We start from the raw sequence: 24,944 nt of genomic DNA on the forward strand, positions 1-24,944 counted from the left end.
CCAGCCTCTTAGTCCCAAACCTCTCTCACTATCAACAATTATGTGTGTGTGTGTGCTTCTGTGCCCTTGCGTGTGAGTGTGTATCCCTGTCCCTCTCACTAGCTAGGAAGTTAGCAGCAGCAGCTTCGAGAGCGCTTCAATATCCTCTCCCCCTAACCTGATTATTAATTACAGTCTGCCTCTAGCTGACCGCAGCCCAAACACTGTCTAACACTGTTACCAAGGAAACCGACACAAAGTCATTCACAAACAAGATTCAGGAAACACAGATTTAAGCACGCTCACAGCACAGCAGTTGTTCAGATTAGTATATTTGTGTCTGTGTTAGTCATTGTGCTCAAAGTATTTTAATCAACGTGCATGCTGATCAAAAGTTATTCACATAGTGAAAAGTGCTGATGTGTAAGTGACACCTGTAACGTGCTTGGCATCATCTCAAAAGCACCATAACTCACTAAACACTCAAGATGAAACCCATCATCTGGTTGCAAAATCATAAGTTGATCTAAGTGACTGAGTGCCAGAAAGTCAGTCATGCCTGAGCTGTGCGGCACTCAGCAGTAATCAACCTGGAGCTGTGCCTGCAGTAAGGCTGAGGGACATCACTCTTTAAATGGGCTTCTGGCAATCAGCTGTGTGTGTGTGTGTGTGTGTGTGTGTGTGTGTGTGTGTGTGTGTGTGTGTGCTTGTATCACACTTGTGTTGAAATGGAGAGCAGATTAAGTACTTGCCAGCAGCAGAATATGGCTTATAATGCTACACAAGTGTGTCCTGTGTTATTTTAGTACTGGCCATACGGTGCTGTGTTGCACTCAGTGACACACACACATTCACACACACAGTCTGCAAAATGCTTACTGTGTGATGTCAGCCAAGTGTCAGACATCACAGAGCTTTCAGAGGAGCCTCTCATCTGCCAATAACAAACGTGAGCTCAATCTGTAGTAATAAATTCAAATACATCTTTTAACACACTTTTCATTCAGATTTTCTCACCAAAGTGTTTTGTGTGTATCCTTGTGTTAACCCCCCTTCCTTTTTTAAAACCTGCATTTGTATCCTCATGTACATGCACTGGACACAAACTACACTGGTACCACCGTCATACAAACATTGCTCCATAGCACTCTTAGTGGTCAGAAACTCCCATTTTGATATACGGGACTAGGCCATATTCACATCAACCAGTGCACACAGAGGATATGACAATTGCCACTGTGGCAATTTACCAGAAATTATAAACCACTCAGTATTGTGCAGGCCTTCAGAGTCGCTCAAACTGGGCTAGTATTCAGAGTCTCATCATGATGCTGTTTTCCACTTAAATTCCCCTTGTGTAGCTCTGTAGCAGTTTCATATTCCTTCACCATTATACAACTAAAAAAACAGCTGTTATAATGGCTCACTTCATCCGACTTTAGAAAAGGGGGTGAGAATGTCTCAGCAGATAATAATATTTAGTTCACTGCTCCATGTTCTGTGCTCTTTATGCCAGACTGTGCATAATTGTGTTACCTTGGTGCCAATAGGTCTTAATTTCAGTCCTGCTACAGGATACCTACTCAAGATAGAGCCTTTTTTCATGTCAGACATTTGTCATAACAGGAAATCAGAGGTGTACCTAAAAGCATTAAGTGTGGCCCCGTTGCATTTAAGTGTCTAGTAAGCCATGCCTGTGAGCAAGCATAGGGGAGACCGGGGTAAGATGAGTCACTTTTCATATTCAGGATCACTACATCAAGGCTATTATAGTTTTGTTGCTAACTAATATGTATGTTCCCCCTTCAGGGGAATGAAACCCCGACGCGCAGCGGAGGGGTTCTATTCCCCTGTCGGGAGTTATTTTCCCAGTATTCACCGGCTCATTATACATTATCCCGCTTATTACACGGCTAATTATCAGTTAAATAAATAATGTTGTCTGCCTCTGCGAAGTGCATTAAAACCGATCGGATTCGACAACTTTTGGTGAAAGTTTTGTACTCACCCAGGCTTAGTGGACTGAACCGAGGCATAAAACTCGCGTAAAATGTCATTAAGCATGACTGCCGAGTGTGTATTCAAATCCGTCTTCTTTTGTTTTTGGCAGAGAAAGTCCGTAGGTATTCTTTTTCTTCAGCGGCATCCGTTAAAATCAGCCACTTCTGTTTGTTTTTCCCTCGGAAGTTGTTTGACAGCTGCAGTGTTGCAGGGCAGCATCCCTAGCAACGCTGGGCTACATAGCAACTGTGTGTAATGACCGTTGCTACTAGCAGCGGTCATTACACAGTAATATCAGACCGCAGAATGCCGCTACTGACCAATCAGAATACAGCATTTAATAGAGCCGTGTAATAAATGTGCATATATTTCAGGATGTTGTGCATCCCTACAAACAAACAGAATGGGTGTAAACATAACTGTTTTGATAATATAACATGTCCAAAAAAAGTGGTCTCGTGGCACAACTTACCCCGTGTCTGGGGTAAGTTGAGCATAGGAGTGGGGTAAGTTGAGCCATCTCCCTCCTTCCCTCCCCCTGCCCTCCCTCTTCCCCCTTCTTCCCCCCACCTCACCTTCTCTCCTCCCCCTCTCTCCCTCCCTCCCTGGGTTAAGATATTCCAGTTATACATGTCTGTACTGAATTAAATAAGACGCTTCTTCAAATCCATGTGTATTTTTATTTATAATACACAATTCAACAGATACAAATCTTTTTTTTAATTATTATTGCATATAGCAACATTTTAACATAGGCCCGAGAATGCCTTAAAGTACGTTTAGCAAGAGAACTATAATTGTCGTGTTTTTGGAAAGAAAACACTGAACTAAATCCGTAAACGTGAATCCTAGTTTGGTGTCCTTGCTGACAGGAGGGCCTCCTTCATCCTCTCTAAACTCCTCCCTCCATCTTACTCTCGTTCCATCCACCCCCCTCCCTCCTTCCATCCATATCCCACCTGCCCCGTTACTCAATATTCCACCTGTCCAGGTTGCAGGGGAATACAAACTGCTGGGACTCTGTGGTTTGGAGAGTTTTGCGATTACATCGCTTCTTGGGAAGAATCCCTCATCTTTCTCATTGAAAGTGAAGCTTGGTTTACCATATCCAGCTTTGCCTCTTCTCAGAAACTTACGGCTCAACTTACCCCTGTTCAAATTGCTCAACTTACCCCATAGCTACCATATTGACTTTATTAGCCCCCACAGCTAAAATGGTACACTTTCATGCAGCTGTACTACCTCATTTTGTAGTTAATAGATACCACAATTGATGTATAAAACAAATTAAAAATGATCTATTTTGGTCTAAACACAATCCCCATGAAACTTATGATAGACTAAATTCACTTTCATGAGTGAAAAATGCTTTTTTGGACATAAATCTCTAAGCACTTAACCCATGTGGTTCTTACCTTCACAGACTCCATAAAATGATGCCTTCCTCCTAAATATTTGGTCACATGCTCAATTTTATTTACAGTTTCCTAGCAACAAGGGGTGGCTCAACTTCCCCTTTGGCTCAACTTACCCCAGTCTCCCTACAGAGCCCTAGAAGTGAAATACATCAATGCCACACTGACATCATTAATGCTATTAGTTACACCTGTGCTTTTCCTGCTGTGACATTTGGTGTATGTATCCTTAAGTGTCAAAGGAGTTGTGATTTAATTCTGTGGTCAGTTGTAAATGCACTATTGTCCTGGCATGTATGCTCTACCACCTACTTTGCCACAGTGTTTTCATTTTACCAAGTGATAAAATGTCCCTTTTTGAAACCTCTAGTTCGGCTCCTGTTTTCTTTGTAAGTTGTTTCATTTTGCTTTGAAAAAGTCACATGTAAAGGGTTGATTCTCTGAAATTCGTCAAGCTGCCACATTGTGCTGATTGCTATTAAAATGACTCGCCTGAGTAGCTGCCTCTGAAACTTTGATTTAGTCACTTCAAAGTGCTTCTTCATGTGGTGTTCTGTTATTTTGTCCGCCCCCCTGTTGAGTTTGGAACAGAGCACAGTCAAAGCCAATATGCTGCTGGAGATAAAAGAATAGATATATAGATAGTGAACAGATTGGGGAATAAGTGATGATGGCAGGGGAAATGTAAAGTAAAGAAAGCAGATACGGTTAATTCAGTCACTCCTTTCATTTCTGTCCACAAGGGGGAGTGAATGGGACTGCTGGACTCAGGCAATTATGCCTTCACATCATGACAGATGGAACCAGGGGGTTTGTAGGGTGGGCTGTGGTTTCCTCATTGGTAAGAGGGATTAAATGCTAGAAACAGGGGAGGGGAACCTTCATCTAAAAAGGGGAGGGATATATGGTGAGTGCGGGACACAGAGCTAATGGCAAAAACAGTTGATTGGCTGTGAGTCCCAGCCAATGAGTGTAAGAGAAGAATAAAGCGACTCGAATGGCGATTAGAAAGTCTCGTCTATTAGCAGCTGGGGGAAGGGAGTGATGAAACAAGGGTTAATATGAGTTGAGTTTGTGGTTTGGTACTGAATGAATGAACAGATGGAATGAATCAATGTGTTAAATGAAGGCCCTCATGAGTACGGTAAAAATCTCTATGTGTGTGTTCAGGGAACAAATATGCAAAGTACATAAAAGTAGTTTTCATATATACAATATATGTAAATGTATTTTGTACATATAAGAAATCAAATAATTACCATGACATCATTAACACAAAGCCATTAACAAAACAAACAACCTTCCTATTTCCAGATTATTGCATTTCAGCTTCTTTCTGTCATATACACCTCTCTGTCTCTCACTATGTCTCCTTGCTCCTTTTCTTGGTGAGGTAGCTCTGGTAGTAGAAGTTACTGAAGAGAGCGATGAGGCTGAAAGAGTAGGCACACACAACCATGTTCATGGAGTCAGGGAAGTCACAGTCGGCAAACAGGTTGTAGGTGGTGTGGATGGTTACGATGAAAAACTGGAGCTGTATGGGAGACAGACAGACAGACAGACAGACAGACAAGAGAGAGAGAGTGAGACAAATCAAGTGGCAGACTGTCTGGGCTCTCTTGGTACAAGTGGACACAGACAAACCTGGCAATGTAGAGAAAACAGATCAACACCTACTCCTACACAACAGCCTGTGTAAAGACATAAAAAGTTCCTCACCAAAAAGAAAGGAAAAACAAGCTCCTAGATCGAAACAAAATTTAATATACAAAAAACATCATGACATTCCCAAGGAAGGAGCAAAATATATAATATATTAAAGTATGTAGCCTCATGCAGTTGCATGTGTTTGTTGTATAGTAAATATAGTACATATGTTCAAACACTTTGTCGCCCTTTTTTTAAATTTGGAATACTTGTACATTCAAAATATTAGACAAAATGCTTTAACAATACTTAATGATGTTCATGCCAGTAAAGCAGATTTGAGTGTGAGTTTGAGACAGGAACAAAGAACCTACAAGGCAATGGTCACATGACAGACAGAGATGGTCGAAGCCATCAGTACAAAGAGTGCTCAAGTGATGAGGTTTTTCTGTAGGCCGACATTGAAGTTAGCATCACTCTGGTTGGGCTGTGGAAATACATATCTGATTGGCTTATGAAAAAAAACACAATTGTAACCAAGTTATTTATAAACTGATGGCATTACACTGTGAAATACACAATGGTGTAGTAATAGTTACCAGAACCAATGGCAGACAGCTGGCAGTAATAAGCTAGACAGTTAGCTTTTGAACATGTTGGTCTTGCAGGCTGTAGCGGTTCATCAAGTGCCTCTCAAAGAAAGTGGCATTTAGTGTCAGCACTTGTGTTAAAGTAACACACTTGTATGGAGCAAATATTGATTTTATATTATTGAGCACTAACTAATGAAAGAGTGATTCTGTTGCTAGTTCATGCTAGCTTTCCATAGCAAAAACATGTTGAGCTAGCATGAGCACATGAGAGGAGCAGGTGTGACTACTAAAATGACAAGTGTCACGACTGTTTAGCTGTCAGTGCCTAACATACGCTGTAGAATAATCCATATCCATATGTCTTGTAGAGCCACTATGGTGTTCAGTTGGGTTGAGCGTTCAGGGCATAAGCAGGAACCATGTGTATGAACGAACATGATGGACGTTGTGCATCTATCAACCCCGCTCCACACACACCTCCCCTTCCAATGTAGTTAATAATTACCTCTGAAAGAAACAAAAGAAACGACCTCATAAGCACAGAGAGAAATACAATCTCCAATCAGCTCAACTATCTCTGCTTCAGTTCATCAAATTGTGAAGCCAACTGTTAATGAAGGCTTAGGGGTCATCTCCAAGGTCAGTACAATTATTGTTACATAATGGCGGTCAGCCACCGTACTGACCTATATATACTGCAGACACATAGAAGCAAAGAAAACCCTACAGGATGCATTGTTTCATCATCAACCCTAAGTAGAAAACAGATGGTCCAGTAGTTAGCTGGGGAGCATCAGTGCTGCTAATCTGTCTAGTTGTGCTAACAGCCAATCAGAACAATGACGGACCAAGCAGGAGGCCTCATGTTAGGCTTGTCAAATTTGAATACTTAGAGCTCATGGAACGTGCTTTTTGGACATACACCAGTCTGAATAGAAGTTTATATATAGAAGGAAAGACTTGCCAACACAGGGGCGATTCTAGGATCAAAGGTTTAGGGGTGCTGAGCACCCAGAGAGCTGCCCGGCCAGGCAAGATAAATTTCACTGTTTTGTACATTTTAACTCAATTTCATTCCCACATCTGTGAAAGAAAAGCACAACACTTTTTGGGAAAGTCTGTGACTAAACCATCAAATCTGATAAAGGTTATTTAAATGCTGAGCCACAGCAAAAGAGGAATGGACTGGAATCATAAAAGAAACATATCGTAACCCTAATTTCTGGGGGAAGACAACTCATTTTGATACAGCAGCTCCTCAACATATACATAAACAGTATGTATGTTTCTGGAGTAAACCAGCCCCCTATAGTGAGTACCAAAAATACCAAAAATGGACCTTTTGGACCTTTATTTGAAATGCAATGCACAACATGTAACATTAACACATTAACAGTAATTGACTTTTTCAGTGTTTGTCTCTGCCTTTTTCCTTCTTGTCTGTATTATATAATACAAATACATAGATAAAAATACACTTCAAAAAAAGAAAAGTGCTTGAAATCTACAAAATAATAATAATAAATACACACAATAGGAGTTTTAATGTTACTGGGCATCCAGTCAGTTAGCTAGTCAGTAGCACCTTGGCTTTAATATTAACACATGCACATGACACAACAGCTAGCTCCTCTCATTCCAATTCAAACAGAGGACAGTGGTACTGACCATCTGTAACGTTTCCTAGCTAGAAAAAACGTCAGCTAACTCCTACCTAACAACATAAACAGTGACCTACGATTAAATGCAGCAAAAATGAGGACTGGTAATGATAATAATGTGTTGGTATTGAGTGGTAGAAGTTAGGAAATGTGCCACATATCCTGGTTTAAGCCAGGTACTTACACCACTACTGCAAATCATCCACTCTGGAAGGCAGTGCATTGCTCTGTGCAGATAGAGCGCTCAGAGCCCGAGTCAGGGAAAGGTGGGAGGGATGGGGTGGATCAAACCATTTTTGAGGCAAGGGGGGGGGCTGCTGTGTTTTTGTTGTTAAAATATTACGTTGCAACCAAGTACTGTATGGTTTTGACACTTTTCTAGCTTGTTAACCCTATGGGCCCTAGATGTTTTTGGGGTATTTTTACTGCCTTTACTTTTAAGCTCATATCACAGTCATTATAAAGGCTACATACACATGCTGTATCTTGTTTTGTTTTTTTCAGGACAATCTGGGCTAACCAGATTTGCCATCATTTCATGTCCTACTATGTGCCTGTATTTTATATTATTTTTTATAGCAATGAAAAGAACAAATCTGTGTGACTAAATTCTTACATTTTTACATGTATCTCACCATAGCAAGTTGGAAAATGACATATTCTGCCATATATAAAGAGGAGAGACTCTCTGGAATCTGGCAATATAAGAACCATGATGGTGGGACATTCTGTCACTTCACAGTTGTCCAAAACATGTGGTTTGTGCCAGGCGGACATAATTGCCAGTATTTTTTCAATATTGCAAGAAATTCCACTGACTCATTCATAAGTCAAAAATGTGTTTTATCTGAAAGAAACATGCAATATTTACATCTAAGATCATAGTAAAAGTCAACCAAGTGCAATGATGTCCTCCAAGATAATATTTTCTCAGTTTCAGTTATATATTGGGGGGCATTTTGGGCATTGGGGGGGGGGGGGGCATGTCCCCCTCAATGTATATGGTGACTATGGCCCTGTCATGCATGCATAATTAGGCTACAGTTGTCTGGGTGCGCAAAGGTGAAGTGGCTGGTCTTGTCATACAAAGTTTGATGGAGTGTCAACTGGACAATATGGAGATATTTGCATCTTGAAAGCCGGACTACAAATGTAGATAGACAGGGAGAAACACACGCAAGCCTAAGACGTGGTAAGATACGATATTCCTCACTATATGAAGTGACTGATAACAAGATGGATTGTAAAGAAATTCGTCAGGTTTTTATTTTGTAGACAACTGATCTGGATTTATAGCGTGATGGGATGACAGCACAGTGATGTGTGTGGTATCACTGGAAAGCTCTGCTCCAGTGCTTTCATGTGATATGCGTGGCATTTCGTTGCATTCGCGGGTAATCTATCCAACAGTAATGTGTGTGCAAAGCTGTAAAGCTCTGTTATTCATGATTTTAGTGTAAATTTATCATTTTTTTCGCTGTGACAACATTGGACTACCGACAAGTGCTTGGCCTTGTCGGAAAGCTACAATTCCGCTGTTTCGCGTGATATGCGTGGCTACGCGGTCGTACGGTCGCGGAGAAAATCAATAGAGAAGAACAGGTGTGAATTTGGACGCACTATGCGTCGTTCGGGCCCATAAAAGGGACATACAGTAAAAAAAGAATTTAAAAAAAACTCTCAAATTTTAGGGGTGCTGGGATTCAATTTAGGGGTACTTCAGCACTCCCAAAAATGGGCTAGAAACGCCTATGTGCCAACATCATATTTTTTTACATACAGGATGCTAAAAGTGATATATTTTATTCAAATATGCCTAATTATCTTTATGCTACAGGTGGAACTGAAGACTGTTGCTTAACAAGCAAACATAATGCTGAATTATGTTAAAACATAAAAGAGAACTTGTCACCAAAATGCATTTTGCTACATTTACATATTAAAGTGCCTCATTTATAGAGACAATGACAGGAATATGATAAGTGATAACATCCTAAAAACAGAAGGAAAGAACTAAGGCCAGTGAGGTACACACACACACACTTGTACTCACACACACACAAACACACAGAGGCGAAATACTGACCAGCTGCAGGGAGGTGAGGTAACGCTTCCACCAGAGGTATTTGGACATGTTTGGTCCCAAAGCCGCCAGGCCGTAGTAAAGATACATCACTACATGGACCAGGGAGTTGATCAGACCAATCAGGAAAGCTATGGACAGACACACAGGAAGAATGTGACACATTATGCCCTTGAGAATTTGTGTCTAAACGTGTGTGTTCTCCAGTAAAAAGACTTCATCTGCACATTTTGTTCAATTTTCATGACATTGTTGTGAGACTGGGCCGGTGGGTTGGCGTGCACTCACACTGGCCACCAGCCACATATTTAACCCCAGCCCACCAGTTGAAGATCATGGTGGCGTGATGGTAGACGTGGAGGAAGGTCAGCTGACTGTTTTTCTTCCTCAGGATGAAAAATATCTGAAACGCAAAAACACACACGCAGGCACATGGTGAGATCAAAAAGAAGATATGCCACTTTACTTGAGAGTTGCGGTAAATACTTTAAGTTTTAAATAACAATTCTTACAAATCTAAATAACTTTTTACTCATTTCATACTCACAGTGTCACTGAGCTCTATAACTTTGGAGAAGTAGAACCACCAGCAAACTCTGGCCATCTGTCCAACACGGTGAAAAATATCTTATTAGTCTTTTAAACTGTAATTTAAGGACACACATAGATTTTGTGAGGCACCTTTACAGAATATCACCAAGGTCAAGGCCAATGGAACCTGTTTGTATGGACACATAATGCAAATTCCAGAGTGGATCTTTTTCAAGACATTATTCCATAAAGTACAGTGTAATAAAAAGAGTTACCCTCATGGCCAGTGGGCTGTCACTGTAGTCGACTGGCTGGCACAGCAAACTGTATCTGGCCAACCAGGAAGAGGCTGTGAACTGGAAAGACAAAAGCTGCATTTCACCTCTGCTGTCTCTTAATTAGCACAGGGATCTTTCATCCCATTTTTGTCACACACAAATTGGCTGTAAATGAGTGAAATAAATTCCTGTTTCACTGACAACTCCCACAATGGACAGGGCACATAAATACTGTGGTATCGCCTGAGACTTACATCTGTCTGACCTCCATGCTAAGGAGGATTTTTGTCCTGTTAAAACTGAGATAATTGATGCCACTTGGGGAAAGCTGACATAGTAACACCTTTGAAGTCGATATTGTTAGTCAACGGTTGCCTGTTTATACATCCAGAAGATATACAGTAACATTAACATTCTTCTGGAATTGTGTTTTGGCCACCTGTAAAATGTAAGTCCAATTCTCTATAGCGAGCTCGATGGCTGCTAAATGTTCTACCATGTTCACCAGCTATGCTAACTTTGTCTGCTGTTTGGTGCTGAGCTGCGGGCAAAGACGGCACGACACAAGAGCTGTGAGACTGAACCAAAAGTGTAAAGTGTCAGTACGCAAACATACAGTACTTTTCAACCTTGAGACCTCAAGTAGGAAAATAAAGAGGATAGCCTATCAAAACCAAAGCGGGAGGTCTGGGTGTCCTGCCTCAGAAAAAAATCAAGTTTCAGAGTCTTTGTTTCCTGCAAATCTGGTGACTATTAAAGAATAAAAATGACAAAATAATAACTACACTGCAGTAGCATTTTTATGTCAAAGACTTTTAATTTTACTTTTAATTCCCAGAAAAGTAAACAGAATAATTCGTCCTTCTGGCATGAATGTATGTAAAATCACTGGCATGAATTAATTCTAATCAGTTTTCATTCAATAATTTCATTGCACTGTGTGACACATCTTACAAAATGCATGCTCCTTTCCTTTAAAGCTCTAAGAAATGGCAATTTTTGTCAGAACAGGAGATGCCAGGAAATATCTGGTGTAGCTGTCTTGTTGTTGTGATGGAAACAGTAGACTTTTAGGGTCATTGCGCTTATACGAGCTGTACACGCTGTCAGAAACACAGTATGATAATAAAAGGGGAAAAAAAGGTGTGAAAATTTGTCATAAATCTGGAGGAATATGGAAGAATTGTGACCTCAGGAGGAAAGCGGAGATGGCAGTGACAATCAGGAGTCTCAAACCAAGACAATGTGCTAACAGATGCTATATAGCTCTGTAGAGCTAAGCTGAACTGCAGAGTCAAGTGGTTATTCTCAGTAGGTTTGTCACCGTGAACCACAGCTTTCACATTACACATAGTCAATTGATATATTGTGATTAAAAATAAAGACTTGACATCTTTTTGCACTTGTTTTCATACCAGCTTGGATGATTTATGCCACAGCATCCAGCTTCCCATCTACACACATCCCTTACAAAGGTTCCCACATACAGTACAGTCGTACCTCATAGAACATGTATGCAGACAGGCAGACCATGGCAAAGTTGTAAACTATCAGGACGGGTTTAAGGTTGATCGGCTGCCTTTTCTCCATCAGCTTTGGCCCCAACCATACAATGACCAGGTAGCACAGAAAGATACAGCTGATTGGCACAGGAGAGTAGACCAGCGGCCAATTGTCTGTCCTCTTGTCTATATGGAGAGAGATCAAGAGAGATCAAGCAAAGATTGTGCTAATGTGCTAACAGTATAGCATTGAACTACATCAGTCATTAGATTAATAACGTGAAAATAAAGACCTGCCTCCATTTTCCAGAATCCCCAGGTAGAATAATTGTATTTTTTGCCACATGGTGAGAGCCTGAAAACCCTGAGCAGGAGCAGGAGAAACGTATATTAGCTCGTAAGTACAAAACTGTTGAAAATGTCATTTGGGCAAGGTGCATTTACAAAAATGGCTCTCAAGGCCAAAAATGGAAAATGTATTGATTAAATGTCTCTGACAGGGGAAAAAAAAGTTTTTCATGCACAATGCAAGCAGAATTTTAAACATAAGATTTTACTGTATTGACTTTATTTTACTTTCCCTGCTCTTTCTTATCTTAGCTGGTACTACTAATGTTCATATCAATTGCAGTTTAATGTTGTATTCTGCAAAGGTGTAGTCAAAGTTGAATCTCCATTTCAGTGGACATTAAAGTTGTACTCTATTGTATTGTACTGTAACAAGGCTTCGGTCCTGCAAACTTAATCACAGCCATGTAATTAGGAAGATAAGCAGTGAAGTAGTGATACAAATTGTAGCAATTTATAATAGGATGAAAACAATCGAGCAGAAAATAGCAGAAAAGTATTTCAAAACAGCAGACTTTTTGCATCTTACGTAAAGAATAACACCCCTCTGCAAATTTGATTAAACCACTCAGAGATGATCTGGATTATAATTCAAGGATTATGTTCACTAATCCAAACGTATCTCTTGATCATGGATAATAACTAATAATCCCCTTGATGAAGGCTGCCTAATGTGGACGACAGGAGGATGAATTTCCATGTATGATTACCATGTGAAAGTGCTGCCATCTAGTGTTTGCAGATGAATGCTTCACACACAACAGGTCAGTTACTCCTCTCCCTCATCTTCCTGTACAGTGTATTTCAGATAGAGCTGAGTTTGCATGTGTTTTTTTGAGGAGTTGAGTGCCCTCTTGTGGTATTGGTCGATTAATCAGCTGGGTTTTGGTCTTCAGTATTGGTCTATGAATGTAGAAATTCCTACACAGTTTTTGGTAATGTCTCTGGGATTTGGGGGTATTAATGACCAGTTTTAAATTCTAAAATTGTGTACAAATTATGCTTGATGTGCCCTGAAGGTTATTTTTGCCTTTTTGAATTACATTGGAATTAAATTAATTCATAGGCAAAGAAACATTCTAATAAATGCTGCATAAATAAAGGGATCTAGTATTTCTATACCAGCACCACATCCTGGCAGTGTGGAGGATGATTTAAACAACATTTAGGAAGACAAGGTTTACAAGATATGGTGAACGGTTAGATTAATTAATCTTAAATGGTAATAATATAATATAAGAGGCTTCTTTGTGGTGGTTGCACGAGGGGAAAGAACTGTAATCTGTGATCATCTCTGCCTCAGTAGATGTCTCTTCCTGAACATCTCACAGTGGATCAATGTCTTGAAGCTTCGAGGTCTTTTCAAAAGAGGAATCTCCAACAGATATTTTTCCATCAATGTTTTATACTCCACCACTGACTATAAGTGAAAGCACTAATTACTATATTGGTAGGAGCAGCGGGCTGTGTGGACAGGGATAAGTAGTTTAGCCTCTCCAGGAGCTTCCTCACTGGGATTTACAAAGGAAAATCCCCAACATGGCCAGGCTTCTAGAACCTGCTGAGTTTTATCCACGAGGTTTAAGAACTACAGTGTTGCTAATTGGAAATCTAAAAGAAAATTTTCAAGACAAATATATATAGAAAGACAATAGCCATCTTGGCATTCTGTAATACTCTACAAGAATCACAGTATACAAAGCTGTTACTGTTCATTCAGTCTGGTGTTTAGACAGAGACCCTACATGCAGATAATCCTGGGAAATTATGACAGCCAATGAGCTTTCAGTTGTATTACCTAGGTTTAACTGAACTGCAAGAATCAACATATACTTAAATATTTAATGTTAAATATTCTTTCTTTAGGACCTGACATCTTTAGGAAAGTGACCTTACCTTCATCCTGATGGTGGCTGTTAAGATTTTTTTCTCCTCAGCTCTCCTCAGTCAAAGCATGCTGCATCTCAGTTGTGTGTTAAGCAGCAGTGAGGTAATCCACCTGTACTCTGGAGGGAAGGGTGTGTGTGTCCAGCATGACATATGGCACTGTGTTCCTTTATTCTAACATAGCAGGTCAAGTGCCTGCCATCTAAATCCCAGTTCCAGTGTTATTCAGAGTACACATGATTGTAACTATAAGGCCGGCTCATTTCCAGGATGCTTCTTGTCATAGCAACATCATATTTAATTACTTTATTATGATATTCAGACCATTTGCTGTTTTCTGAATTTCTTTTTCTGCTGTCCAGTGGCAAGTAATTTCTTCTGCTTTTGTTATTTTGAACTGATCAAACCCATGAGATGCAACTTGTTCAACACTGATGGTCGGCAGATTTTGTTACCGTTGGATATAACCAGACTAAATTGTGTGACTGATGTGAGAGTGGTGACAATCGTTTTACCCAGCTCTTGGGAAGAAACTAAATAAGCCCATTTCCCAAAATGACTTGTCTTTTAATGTATCTCTGTTGTGAAAAGGGATTACTTTTTTATATTTGTTGGTTTGTTTGTTTAGTCATAAGGACTTTCTAGTTGGTCTGTTGGTTGTTTTGCCTGACCTGGCTCTGTCCCTGTCTTAACTTCCCTGTGTCCCTGTGCTCACTTCACCCAGGCCATTTGATCTCCTCTTAATTCCCAGACCTGCCATCTTCAGACCATCCACTAGATGCCCTCAGACTCTCTTGGTCACCTGACAGCCCCTCCTGCCAACACACCTATTCCCACTCTCCCTCATCAGCCTTGTGCTTTCTAACACTATGGAAGCCCATTTCCGCCTGTGTGATGATAAAAAAAGCATTATGTTTATATTTTAATGAAAACTTTGCTCAAAATAATGAGTTGGTATCTCAGAATATTGAGAAACTTTCTTAAAATAATGACTTTCTTAGAATAATGCCTTGGTATAATTATGATATACTACTTTTTTTTAATTTATCACTATTTTGAGATACTAACTCATTATTTTGAGAAAGTTCTAACATTTTTAAGATATTATGTAATTATTTTGAGATATTAACTCATTATTGTGAGAAAGTTTCTGATTATTTCATTTATATTGTATTTTATTTTACTGAAATCAAATTTAGGATTTCATGTAACAATTAAATTGAACTGAATTAAGACTATGACATTATTTTTGAAAAGGTTTTTAGAATAAATAATACAATCTTTTTTTCTTTTTCTTTTTTTGTCATCACACTGGAGGAACGGGCTTAGATAATAACTGGTCCTTTCCCACACCCTGCTTGCCAGGTCATAAAAGTCACACAAGAAGATATATTGCAACTTTTTAGGACACCTAGAAGCAAACAATTTACATATGTATTTTCTTTTTATTGCGGATCAACAACCTGAAGGTTAATTCCTGTCTAAGTAATTAATTGGAAGCAAAGTAACAAATCCACAGCAAATATGCAAAGTTGATTAAATGGAGCAATGAACAAAATGTTAATCCAGTAATACTGTATGTAATACAAGTACAGTATAGGTGGGCAATACTGTTTTTGCTGGTGTGATTTATAATATCTAATGGTTTTTTTTTTAATTAGTACTCATCTATTTTATTAAACCACTCCCCCAGTTGCTTGCAAATATTCAAATGAATAAAGCACAGCACTTGTTAAATGTACATAGTGATGTAGTAACACAGCATATCACTTCCAGATCCTGCACAAGACAGGATTAACAGATCTAGAAACTGAACTAGAAGGAAAATGTTTGGACAGTAATCTGACTAAAGTTGTCTCAGCAGCAGTGTACAACATCCTCAGAATCTGTCTGGATGACAGTAACCATCAGTCCACCCAGACTCTCCACACACATCCATCTACAGCTTCCTGCAGGCAGGTTTCACACTGTAGACTTCATTAATGGGAGGGGACAAGGTAGCATGGCTATGTTATCCAAACAGATGAGTGAGGTGTGGAGATGCTAGCAGAGAAACCACAATCTGATTACTGCTTAAACAGACTGGACTGCTCAGTGAACTGCTGCCATCAAAGTAAAAACACTGTAACAAAAGTGAAACATGAAGTAAACCCATTGTAAAGAAGTAGCAAGTAAAAACACTAGTAATTTAACTGGTATCCTAATTGTCACTATGATCACTGTGGTTGCCAGGCTGCTGATGATGATGATGATGACGGGGGTGATGATGGTGAGAATGAGAGTGATGGTGCTGAGGATGCGAGTGGTGATGATGACTGAGATGAAGATTCTGAGTTTTATTCTGACTTGTTTCATGCTGATGTTGGGACTGATTGCGGTGAGTGGTGTGGTGTTGGTGGTGGGGATGATGATGATTATGGTGATGATCGTGGTGTCTGTGGTGATGAGTCTCTCCAGGAGCTGTGCCTTCCACCTCTGGCTCCTCAATTTCTGTCTGATTTGCAGTTGCATCTATGAAGTTGCCACTTGATGAAGTGGAGTTAGCCTGGGGAAGATTAAATACGTTTTGATTACATTTTCTTTTTTAAGCTTAAAGGTGCAGTAATTGTCTTTATTCGGCCACTCAGGCAGCAGAACAAGCTAAAAACACACTGAAATGTTATTATGCCATCCAATCGCTATTACATTTTAAACATCCAGCAGACATAATGCTATTATCATTTATTTGGAGCTGTGTTTCTGAACAATATTCAGTAAGCTATGTTTTGATGAACAACTCCTGAGAAAAATATCTTCCTCTTGAACTGCTATGCTCCCCTTTGTTCACCAGGTAGCTGCTAACCTTGTCTGCCTTCTAGTTGGTGTTGGTTGAATAGTGTACAGTGGGTTTATCAGAGTTAAACAGCAGCAACAACATCAGTAGAGATGGGGTGAAAAGCAGGGTTGGGTGAAAATTCTGAGTAGGTTTGTCATTGTGAGTGAACACTTTCACATTACACACAGTCATTTGATCCATTGTTAATGTAAAAACATTTATAAGTGAGGGTGAAAGCCATTTGTGTGTTTGCAAGCATTTGCATGTGTGTTTTGTGAATACTCACAGTGCAGTTGCAGATGTTTTTATGATAAGTGGCTCTGATTGCAGCCTCTACATAGACGTAATGCAAGAAACTGTAAGGCAGCACTATGTGGAAGGTGAGCAGACCGCACCTAGAGAAAACGGAGAAAGAGAGAGGGAGAGAATCAAAAATTAGATGAAAATCAGTTTGGCCCCTTCAAAGCACATTCTGTTTTGTATTCTCTACTGTCCACGCTCATATCATGAGATAGTTGTATTCATAGTGATCTCATTATTATAATCAGGAATTTGGTGATTGGAGATATCTACTATTGAAGCAGAGCAAAAACTGGCAAGCCAAGCGCACCAGGACTAATATTTTATGCATTTTATATTTACACTGATCAAAGAGCTGAACCTTACTGGGGTTGTGAAATAACGTAATAACAATTTGATCCCTAGGCTTTACCTATCATAGACCAAGAAGTCATCTTTGTCACCATCCAGAGCCTCCCACACGTCATCTTGAAAGGGTTCCTGCTGGTAGACAGGAACATCAGGGGGCGCTCTTCTCTTCAGCTCCCAGAACATCGCTCTGGACATAGCCTCGCGCTCATTTACTATCATAAAAGACACCTCTGTCAGGTTGCTGCGGTTCAGCTTGTCACGCAGGCCTCCAATTCTATGGAGAGAAAGAAAGTAAAAAAAGTGAAGTAAGTAAGAGTCCGATGAAGTGACTGAATGTGCTGCAAATTAAATTGAAATTCAAGATACTTGACATTTGTGTGATACAAGGTCGATGTTCAAGCCATGCAGATAAAAAGCATTATATTTTATAAGATAAATGGCACATTCATTTTTGTATTTTTGATACTGAAACATCTTCAAGACTTTTGGAACATGTATCCCAACATGTTCCAGTTTCTTAACCGCATTTTGAATAATTTTCTTAATAATTTAATCTTCCCTTTACATTTTTCACCTTGTCTATAAGTGTGTTTTCTTACTTGGAGGCCTGAGTGAGACAGAACTGTCAGCTAGCCTTCAGTAGCGCCACCACGACCACATTTCCCAGCAGCTTTTGCATGGGTGCATGTCCTTTTATCGCCCAGTGGGGGGCAGGTTTGCAGATCCTGGAGGCATCATTATCTCCCTCTACAATCAGAGTGACATGTGAGGCCAACAGCAGACCTGGCAGGGCCGCGTACAGCCACAGCGACGAGAGACAGCGCATTGTCTCCCCCTGGCTGGCTGGACTGAATCTACCTGATGAGGAAGACATACATTCATTATTACATTGTCACACAGCTGCTACATGTAGCACTTTAAACATCATTAAACCATATTTTGAGACGTGCATGTAATTCAACAAAAATCAAAAGGAATAAAAGTCATGAATTCAGTGACTGTGAGTCATCATCAATCTGAGATCTTCACCAAACTTTTGCCAAAGCTTCTACAGTCTATATGTAATTGCAATTATGAGGACATAAATGCAGACTGCAGACTACAGCAGGGCAGCACATGCACAGTCTGGGATGAAAAGCAGATTCAGTCTTTGGCAAGTTTCCCCAGCCCTGAACCAAATGTCCCGTCAGTCTGATCCCCAAATAATTAAAAGAGTAAACCCTCATTGTCTCTCTCATCGCATGTGGAGATAATCTGCAAAAACAGTTTATTATGGGGTAAACAGCCAACAGACAGAAGAATGTCAGGGCTAATGGGACGGACAGGCTGGGACAGAGAGACAAAGAGAGGCTGGGACAGAGATATTTACAGCCACAGTGACGTCCAAAATATCTGCACAAACACATAAATGTGCCCTTTTTGGACCTCAATATAAAATGATTCAAAAATAAGTCATTAAATTGCAAATCTGATCTTAATGAATATGTCAGTGTTTGGAAATAGCACAGCTCCAGTTTAACCAACATGATGGAATTGCAATTGTGTTTAACATGTGCTGTGGCTACCTGCTGAATTCAGATCAAGTGACTAAAATTGCAATCAAAAAAATTAATGAACTATTTTGAAGAAGCGTAGTTATAGAAAAAGGAAAAAAAGAAACCTACCCCTCTAATGCAAAAATGTAAAATCATATATAACTGGGTAACATATTTATATTTGCCTCTCAAAATAAAAGACTGACAGTTAGTAACTCACATGAGCCCAAGAAGAAACGCTGTCCAAACTTACCTCTGTCCACTCTCTGTCCTGTGACCCACATAAACACGGGCAGTGAACCCCTGTTGTTTTTAAAGCCTGTGGGGTTGACTAAGCACTTCCCCCAAATTAAACAGAGAGAGAGACAGACACAGTAAGAGAGAGAGATAAAGGGAGAGAGAATAGCGTAAAGACCCTTGTTGTTGCTGTTCCTTGTTGGACTTCAATTTGAAAGTATCTTAATCACCAGTGCATTTTATATTATATATTTATTAAGATATATGCACAGGAATTTGACATACAAACAGGAAAAGCAGGTAAAATTTATAACATTAGATTCCATTCAGGTTTACCATCCCCCAGCCCTGTTATCACACACACTGTGTATATGCATGTTATACTGTATATACATCAGCCAGAACATTAAAACCACTGGCAGGTGAGGTGAATAACGTTCATCATCTCGTTTCAATGGAATGTTCTGCAGGGAAACCTTGGGTCCTGGCATTCATTTGGACACCAGTTGACATGCTCCACCCAATCCAAACACAGACCAAGTGCCCCCCCTCATAGCGATGAGTACCCCCTATGGCAGTAGCCCCTCAGCAGAACAATGCCACACTACAAAAACTGCTCAGAAATGGCCCAAAGAATGTGACAAAGTGCTCAAGGTGTCAACCAGGCCTCATAATTGCCCAGATCCCAATCTGAACGAGCATTTGTGAGAGGGGCTGGTCCCCCAGAGGTACCCCTGATCCACAGTGGGGCCTCCTTGGATCAGACTTGGCTTTGACCTGTTGTAGCACGAACATAGGACCTTTGGGGGGGTGTCCTGTGGTGCCTGGTACCAGGGCGTTGGCAGGGGATCCTGTGAGTCCTGTAGGTTGTGAGGTAGGGTGCCAGCAAGATTGGGATCTGGGGAATTCGCAGGTCAGATTGACGTCTTGAGCTCTTGGTCTTGGTCTGCAACAGTGTTTGGGTGGGTGGAGTGGCATGAATGCTACCTGAAACCCAAGGTTACCAAGCAGAACATTACACTGAAACAAGACGATCAATGTTATTTACTTCACCAGCCAGTGGTGTTAATGTTTTGGCTGATCATATATATATATATGTGTGTGTGTGTGCTAAATAAGGGGAGAAAGTATTATACAACAAAGACCCCAGCCAGACTCAAATTAAGGTTGATTCATGGTCAACACCTTAAGCTTCTAGACCACACCACCTCCTCCTTTTCCATTGTACTTTCTTTTTAAAAAAAAAATCAAGCATTTTATTTAAGCATACCGACTTATTTTCAAGTATTAGTATTAGCCTTCCCCCTGTTGTACGTCTGTCATGGGCTCATATTTAGTAAGCTATGAACCTTATTATTTGGAGATTCACTTTATTTATACTCATTGTTTATACTCAGAGGACTATCAGAAGGATTTTCCTTTTGAGACACTTTTAATCCTCAATCAGATCATACTCAACCTGACTTTGCAATGTCAACTTCTATAAACTAATCAGTGTAACTTGTCTCCAGTCTGATTGATCCCATCCCAGCACTGTCTCCACCAGAGCAGATGTACTGTAGTTGCACTTCCATATGACTTTTCATGTTTTGAGCCATGTTTGCAGCTGGTTCTACAGTTGGTCATTCAGCCTTTCTGTCATTTGGTTCACCAAAGTGATGAAATATCACAGCAACTACTGGATGGATTGCCATGAACTTCTGTACAGATGTCTCTTGTGCCCAGAGGATGAAGCCATATGACTTCAGTGATCCTATTACTTGTTATTGCATCGCAGGCAGTTTTTACTTATCCAGTGAAATATCTCAACATCTACTTGATGGATTGGCAGAGATGTATTTACAGACATTGATGGTCCCCAGAGAATGAACCCTAATGAACTGTGAACCTCTGACTTTTCATCTAGCACCATCAGGTCCAAATTTTAGTTGGCCTACTGTTTAGTTTATGCGAAATATCTGCACTAATGATACTCCCATCCACCTCGACTGTACTTACTGTTTTAATTGGCAAATGTTAGCATGCTGACATGCAAAACTAAAATGTAAAAATACCCATTACACATCAGCATGTTAGCATTGTCATTAGTAGGTCACGCTCATTTTCTGTTTAGTTCAAAGCACCTGCATCCCTACAGAGCCCCAAGCGTGACTGTAGACTCTTATTTACCATCAAAAGAACTTCTTGTACATGATATTGATCGTATTACTGAGCATATTTACTTTACTATGCATGACTCATGCTTCAAACTGTGTAGAGGTGAATGCCACATGTGCCAAACTAAACCATGGTTGCACTTTTGTAAGAGGCAAGGGGTCAAAATCAATCAACAAATAGCACGACATAGTCAGAGTGACAGACTCACAGAGGAGAGATGTATTGTCGGTCAAAAAGGCTGATGTAAACTTTACTGTATAGACATGCACTGTAAAGCTGCACTTGTCTTCACAACTCTCTATGCAACATTTATAACTTGCCGTATCAATGTTGCAACCTAAACGTTACTAGACCTCATTTTGCAGTTCAGCTCAGGTAACGAGTCCACTGCAAAACAAATATCTAATCTCCCATGTGAGTTATTTGGTCAAAGTCTAACGTGAGCCAAAGTAAAGTGTCATTCTTTGTTTTAAGGAGGGTAAAGATAACCTGGAAAGAAGATACATACATCACCTGATTGGCCAGTGTAAGTATTTAGTTACTTCAGTGGTATTTAAGGAGACTTGTGGTTAGTTATTTTTCCATGAGCTTTCATGTCAGTTGTAATGTAACCAGTGCAGTGATGGCAACAATACAGTTTATCTGTTACTGATATGCAATGAAAAATACAGATAATTCTTTACAGTCACTTTATTTACTCACAGTGCCAGTGTGGTTTTGGATATTGAATGTTACGTGACTAACTGTGACTCGCCTGAGCTTTTTTTTGTACCCTTTGTGGGTAACTACAACTGCACTGCAACACTTCAAGCCAGAAATTTACACTCTCTCTAGTGTAGAAAACTACTGATAGTTTTTTTTTTACCAAGGGGGGGTTTACTTATAACTCCTTGTTGACTGTACACAGCTCTAAGGGTGTACTCCCTGACACATTCTATAATTTGTCATTGAAAAACAGCAAAGGTTTCAATTTGGCGATATGATCAATATAGGTGACAGGGTAGGATATCAACTCGAATGTTGCTGACAGCATTTGGATGACTTGTAGAGACTAGACCCCATTGATTATAAATGCAAACACTCTCCTAGACACTCACTTGTATCCCACTTCTACACTACTGCTTTACACACACACCATCAGATGATAAATACTTTGGGTGAATTATAACAAAAAATAAAGCTTGCATAATGTACAGGACCTGTTTATAGTGTCAAATATTTACATGCCATATGCCTCATAATATCGGAATACTCAGGCTACCTAACCCAGGATATAGGTTTATCTGCTCCCAGTACATCGGAGTATCCTGAACATTATTAGGGTGTTGTTGTGCATGTAAACACCGTCAGTGAAACACATTAAATTAGTTGTACACATAAGCAGCAAAGTCAACAAGCTTTGTGAAAATTGTGTTTTCACTTTCCACACTCCATTGTAGTCTTCTTAGCCACAGATTACATCTCCTCACGTTGCAGCACAGACCAGAGCTCAGCATCTTTGTGGTAAGAAACACCATAAGCATTACCCTAGGCTAACTGCAAGCCCCAGCATCTCACATCAGTTGAGCAAAGCCGTGTCTTCATGTTGTAGATCACAAGCACAACTCAGATGAGTCAACTCACAATCTCTCAAGCGATGCATACATTTATATTAATGCTTAAGTCTTTCGTAGATGAAATACAGGACACATAGTGTGCTCATGTTCCGCCAGCAAATTCTGCACATTCCTGCCTTGGTTAGAGTCTTAAAGTCACGCAAAACGCTATAATCAGGATAAAACACCAATCAGTTCCTCCTCATCATTGTCCACAACACCTTCTGTGGGACTGTCACAGGTGGCCATGAGCCCCAGGCCCAGCTCTGCAAGCTCCTCACAGCTCATGTCAGTCGTTACCATGATTTTAGTTTCCAGGCGGTTACATAGAGTCCTGTAGGAAGGCAAAGGGTATCCCAGCTCCCGTAAGTACTCATAGCCTTTTGTGCCAACTGCACAGCGGATTTTTCGTGCTTTCATGATGGTCTCTGGAGACCAGACGGCACGTCTGGAGCGCTTGGTGAGGGACAGGGCACGAATCTGGTCCTCATACAAAAAGTTCTGGAGACCCTTCTCGATCCGGTCCAGCCGATACAGACGCTTCTTCATCTCCTCTGCCTGCCAGAGAAGAAAACAGGTTATTAGGGATATTTATGGAACATTAACACATATGGTTCCCTCACTGATTTCTTGTCTCAATTTGATTTATCTGTGTTAAAATACAGCACAGTGCCCTTTCACAGAAAAAAACAACAAAATCTAGGAGAGTAATTTGTTGCAAGAGACACTGGGAGCCATCCTACCTCCTTCTGAAGCCTTGCCGTGTGCTGCATCTCCTGCTCCAGCTGTTTCTTGAGGAGATGACACTGTGTACAAGGCTGCTGGTCCTCAGCGGTCCTGTCTGCATCCTCCTCCTCAAGGCCAGGCAGTGGAGTCCGTCTGGCATAGCCATGGTCCCCGAAATTCAGCTCCTTCTCCACTACACACACACACACACACACACACAAAGCAATGTCTAACTGGTATTGTGCTTCCTGGCATTTTATATACAGTTCAACTAACAGGCATACATGCTTTGGCACTGTTTGGCTGCATTCTTCCTGTTTAAATATGGATCAAATGAACTGATATTTTCATCCCTTTTCTTTGCACATTTACCTGGTTCAGGTTTCATGGGCAGCAAGATGTATGGAATAGTGACTGCAGGGTAAGGAGGGTCTCCAATACTGAACAGAGTGGGGATGGCATTGGGCTTCAGCTTCTTTCCCCCAGCTGGAGACCTCGCTATTTCCTCAAACTGGCTCTGCTCAAAATGGTCCTTTGGGGAACAGGACAGGAATACAAAAACACATTATCATACTAGTGATGCACCCAAACACAGTGAGTGCCAAGTTTAAATGTGGCAGAGGGAAAGTAATGTAAGAGTGACAATCAACTGAACCCAGAGAATAATTTACCATAATAAATTCATATAATCCTACACTCTTTTGATGCATTGTCATATCAAATTTAACTTTGGGTCTTCCTCTGAGCGTATGCATTGTCTCTGTAACAGTGCTTTAATAAATTAGTGCTAGGTCACAAGCATATATCTACGCCTCTGTGTAACCGTAGCTACCTGACAGAGTCTGGAGTGAGGAGTTGGCTCGAAGTCACGTCGACAGTTCACCACCCATTTCTTCTTACGAACAGGGTCTTTGGGGAACCTGAAGAGCTGTTTACCTGTGCTGGTTGAATTGGAGCAGTTTGGCGCGGAGCAGCCCCCCATTGCGGAGGTTCAAACAAACAGGAAAGCTAAATTTAGCAAACGTCAGGATAGCTTGACTGCCACTAAAGCTCAGCTGGGAATTTTAGTCATTACTTTTAGCTAACTACATACGCGGTGTAAAGACAAGAAAAAGTTACAGTAGCATTAAACGTTAACTCGTGGAAACCGGAATCCCGTCCAGCACACTTTTACACGGTATTTCATAGATAAAATTTAATATAATTTATCGTGGATAAAATGTTTCTGACTTTGTTTGAGCCAAAATGGCGCACTTCACCTCGACAGTTAATTATGATGACGTATTGTTTATGTGTGTCTGTC

General features: G+C 40.4%; 3 protein-coding genes across 3 annotated transcripts; all 3 read right to left on the reverse strand.

The window, feature by feature from the left end:
* Positions 1 to 4,395: 4,395 nt before the first annotated feature.
* On the reverse strand, positions 4,396 to 15,214 carry elovl8a (ELOVL fatty acid elongase 8a). The gene is made up of 8 exons (XM_033650071.2): positions 13,935 to 15,214; positions 11,988 to 12,054; positions 11,689 to 11,876; positions 10,186 to 10,266; positions 9,927 to 9,983; positions 9,668 to 9,782; positions 9,383 to 9,510; positions 4,396 to 4,929 (listed from the first exon to the last, which is right to left on the reverse strand). The coding sequence occupies exons 1-8, from the start codon at positions 13,938 to 13,940 to the stop codon at positions 4,759 to 4,761; spliced, it is 813 nt and encodes a 270-aa protein (XP_033505962.2). The 5' UTR covers positions 13,941 to 15,214; the 3' UTR covers positions 4,396 to 4,758.
* A 136-nt stretch (positions 15,215 to 15,350) lies between these two features.
* Positions 15,351 to 19,315, reverse strand: selenop2 (selenoprotein P2). Its single transcript, XM_033649863.2, has 5 exons — positions 19,180 to 19,315; positions 17,991 to 18,249; positions 17,453 to 17,665; positions 17,027 to 17,135; positions 15,351 to 16,470 (listed from the first exon to the last, which is right to left on the reverse strand). The coding sequence occupies exons 1-5, from the start codon at positions 19,208 to 19,210 to the stop codon at positions 16,126 to 16,128; spliced, it is 957 nt and encodes a 318-aa protein (XP_033505754.1). The 5' UTR covers positions 19,211 to 19,315; the 3' UTR covers positions 15,351 to 16,125.
* A 2,680-nt stretch (positions 19,316 to 21,995) lies between these two features.
* Positions 21,996 to 24,889, reverse strand: LOC117272054 (uncharacterized). The gene is made up of 4 exons (XM_033650771.2): positions 24,474 to 24,889; positions 24,014 to 24,173; positions 23,659 to 23,834; positions 21,996 to 23,473 (listed from the first exon to the last, which is right to left on the reverse strand). Exons 1-4 carry the CDS (start codon positions 24,621 to 24,623, stop codon positions 23,090 to 23,092), a joined length of 870 nt encoding a protein of 289 aa, XP_033506662.1. The 5' UTR covers positions 24,624 to 24,889; the 3' UTR covers positions 21,996 to 23,089.
* Between the last annotated feature and the right edge of the window lie 55 nt (positions 24,890 to 24,944).

This window comes from Epinephelus lanceolatus, chromosome 12, assembly GCF_041903045.1.
Source record: "Epinephelus lanceolatus isolate andai-2023 chromosome 12, ASM4190304v1, whole genome shotgun sequence".
Taxonomy (NCBI): Eukaryota; Metazoa; Chordata; class Actinopteri; order Perciformes; family Serranidae; genus Epinephelus; species Epinephelus lanceolatus.

Coding starts and splice junctions, on each gene's coding strand:
- elovl8a (XM_033650071.2), bottom strand. Junction 10,267..11,688: donor CTGCATACATGTTCTATGAG/GTACGACTGTAC, acceptor TTGTCTTTCCAG/TTCACAGCCTCTTCCTGGTT. Junction 9,511..9,667: donor ATATGTGGCTGGTGGCCAGT/GTGAGTGCACGC, acceptor GTCTGTCCATAG/CTTTCCTGATTGGTCTGATC.
- LOC117272054 (XM_033650771.2), bottom strand. CDS start 24,623: ATGGGGGGCTGCTCCGCGCCAAACTGCTCCAATTCAACCAGCACAGGT. Junction 24,174..24,473: donor CTCACTCCAGACTCTGTCAG/GTAGCTACGGTT, acceptor TGTTCCCCAAAG/GACCATTTTGAGCAGAGCCA. Junction 23,835..24,013: donor GCCCATGAAACCTGAACCAG/GTAAATGTGCAA, acceptor GTGTGTGTGTAG/TGGAGAAGGAGCTGAATTTC.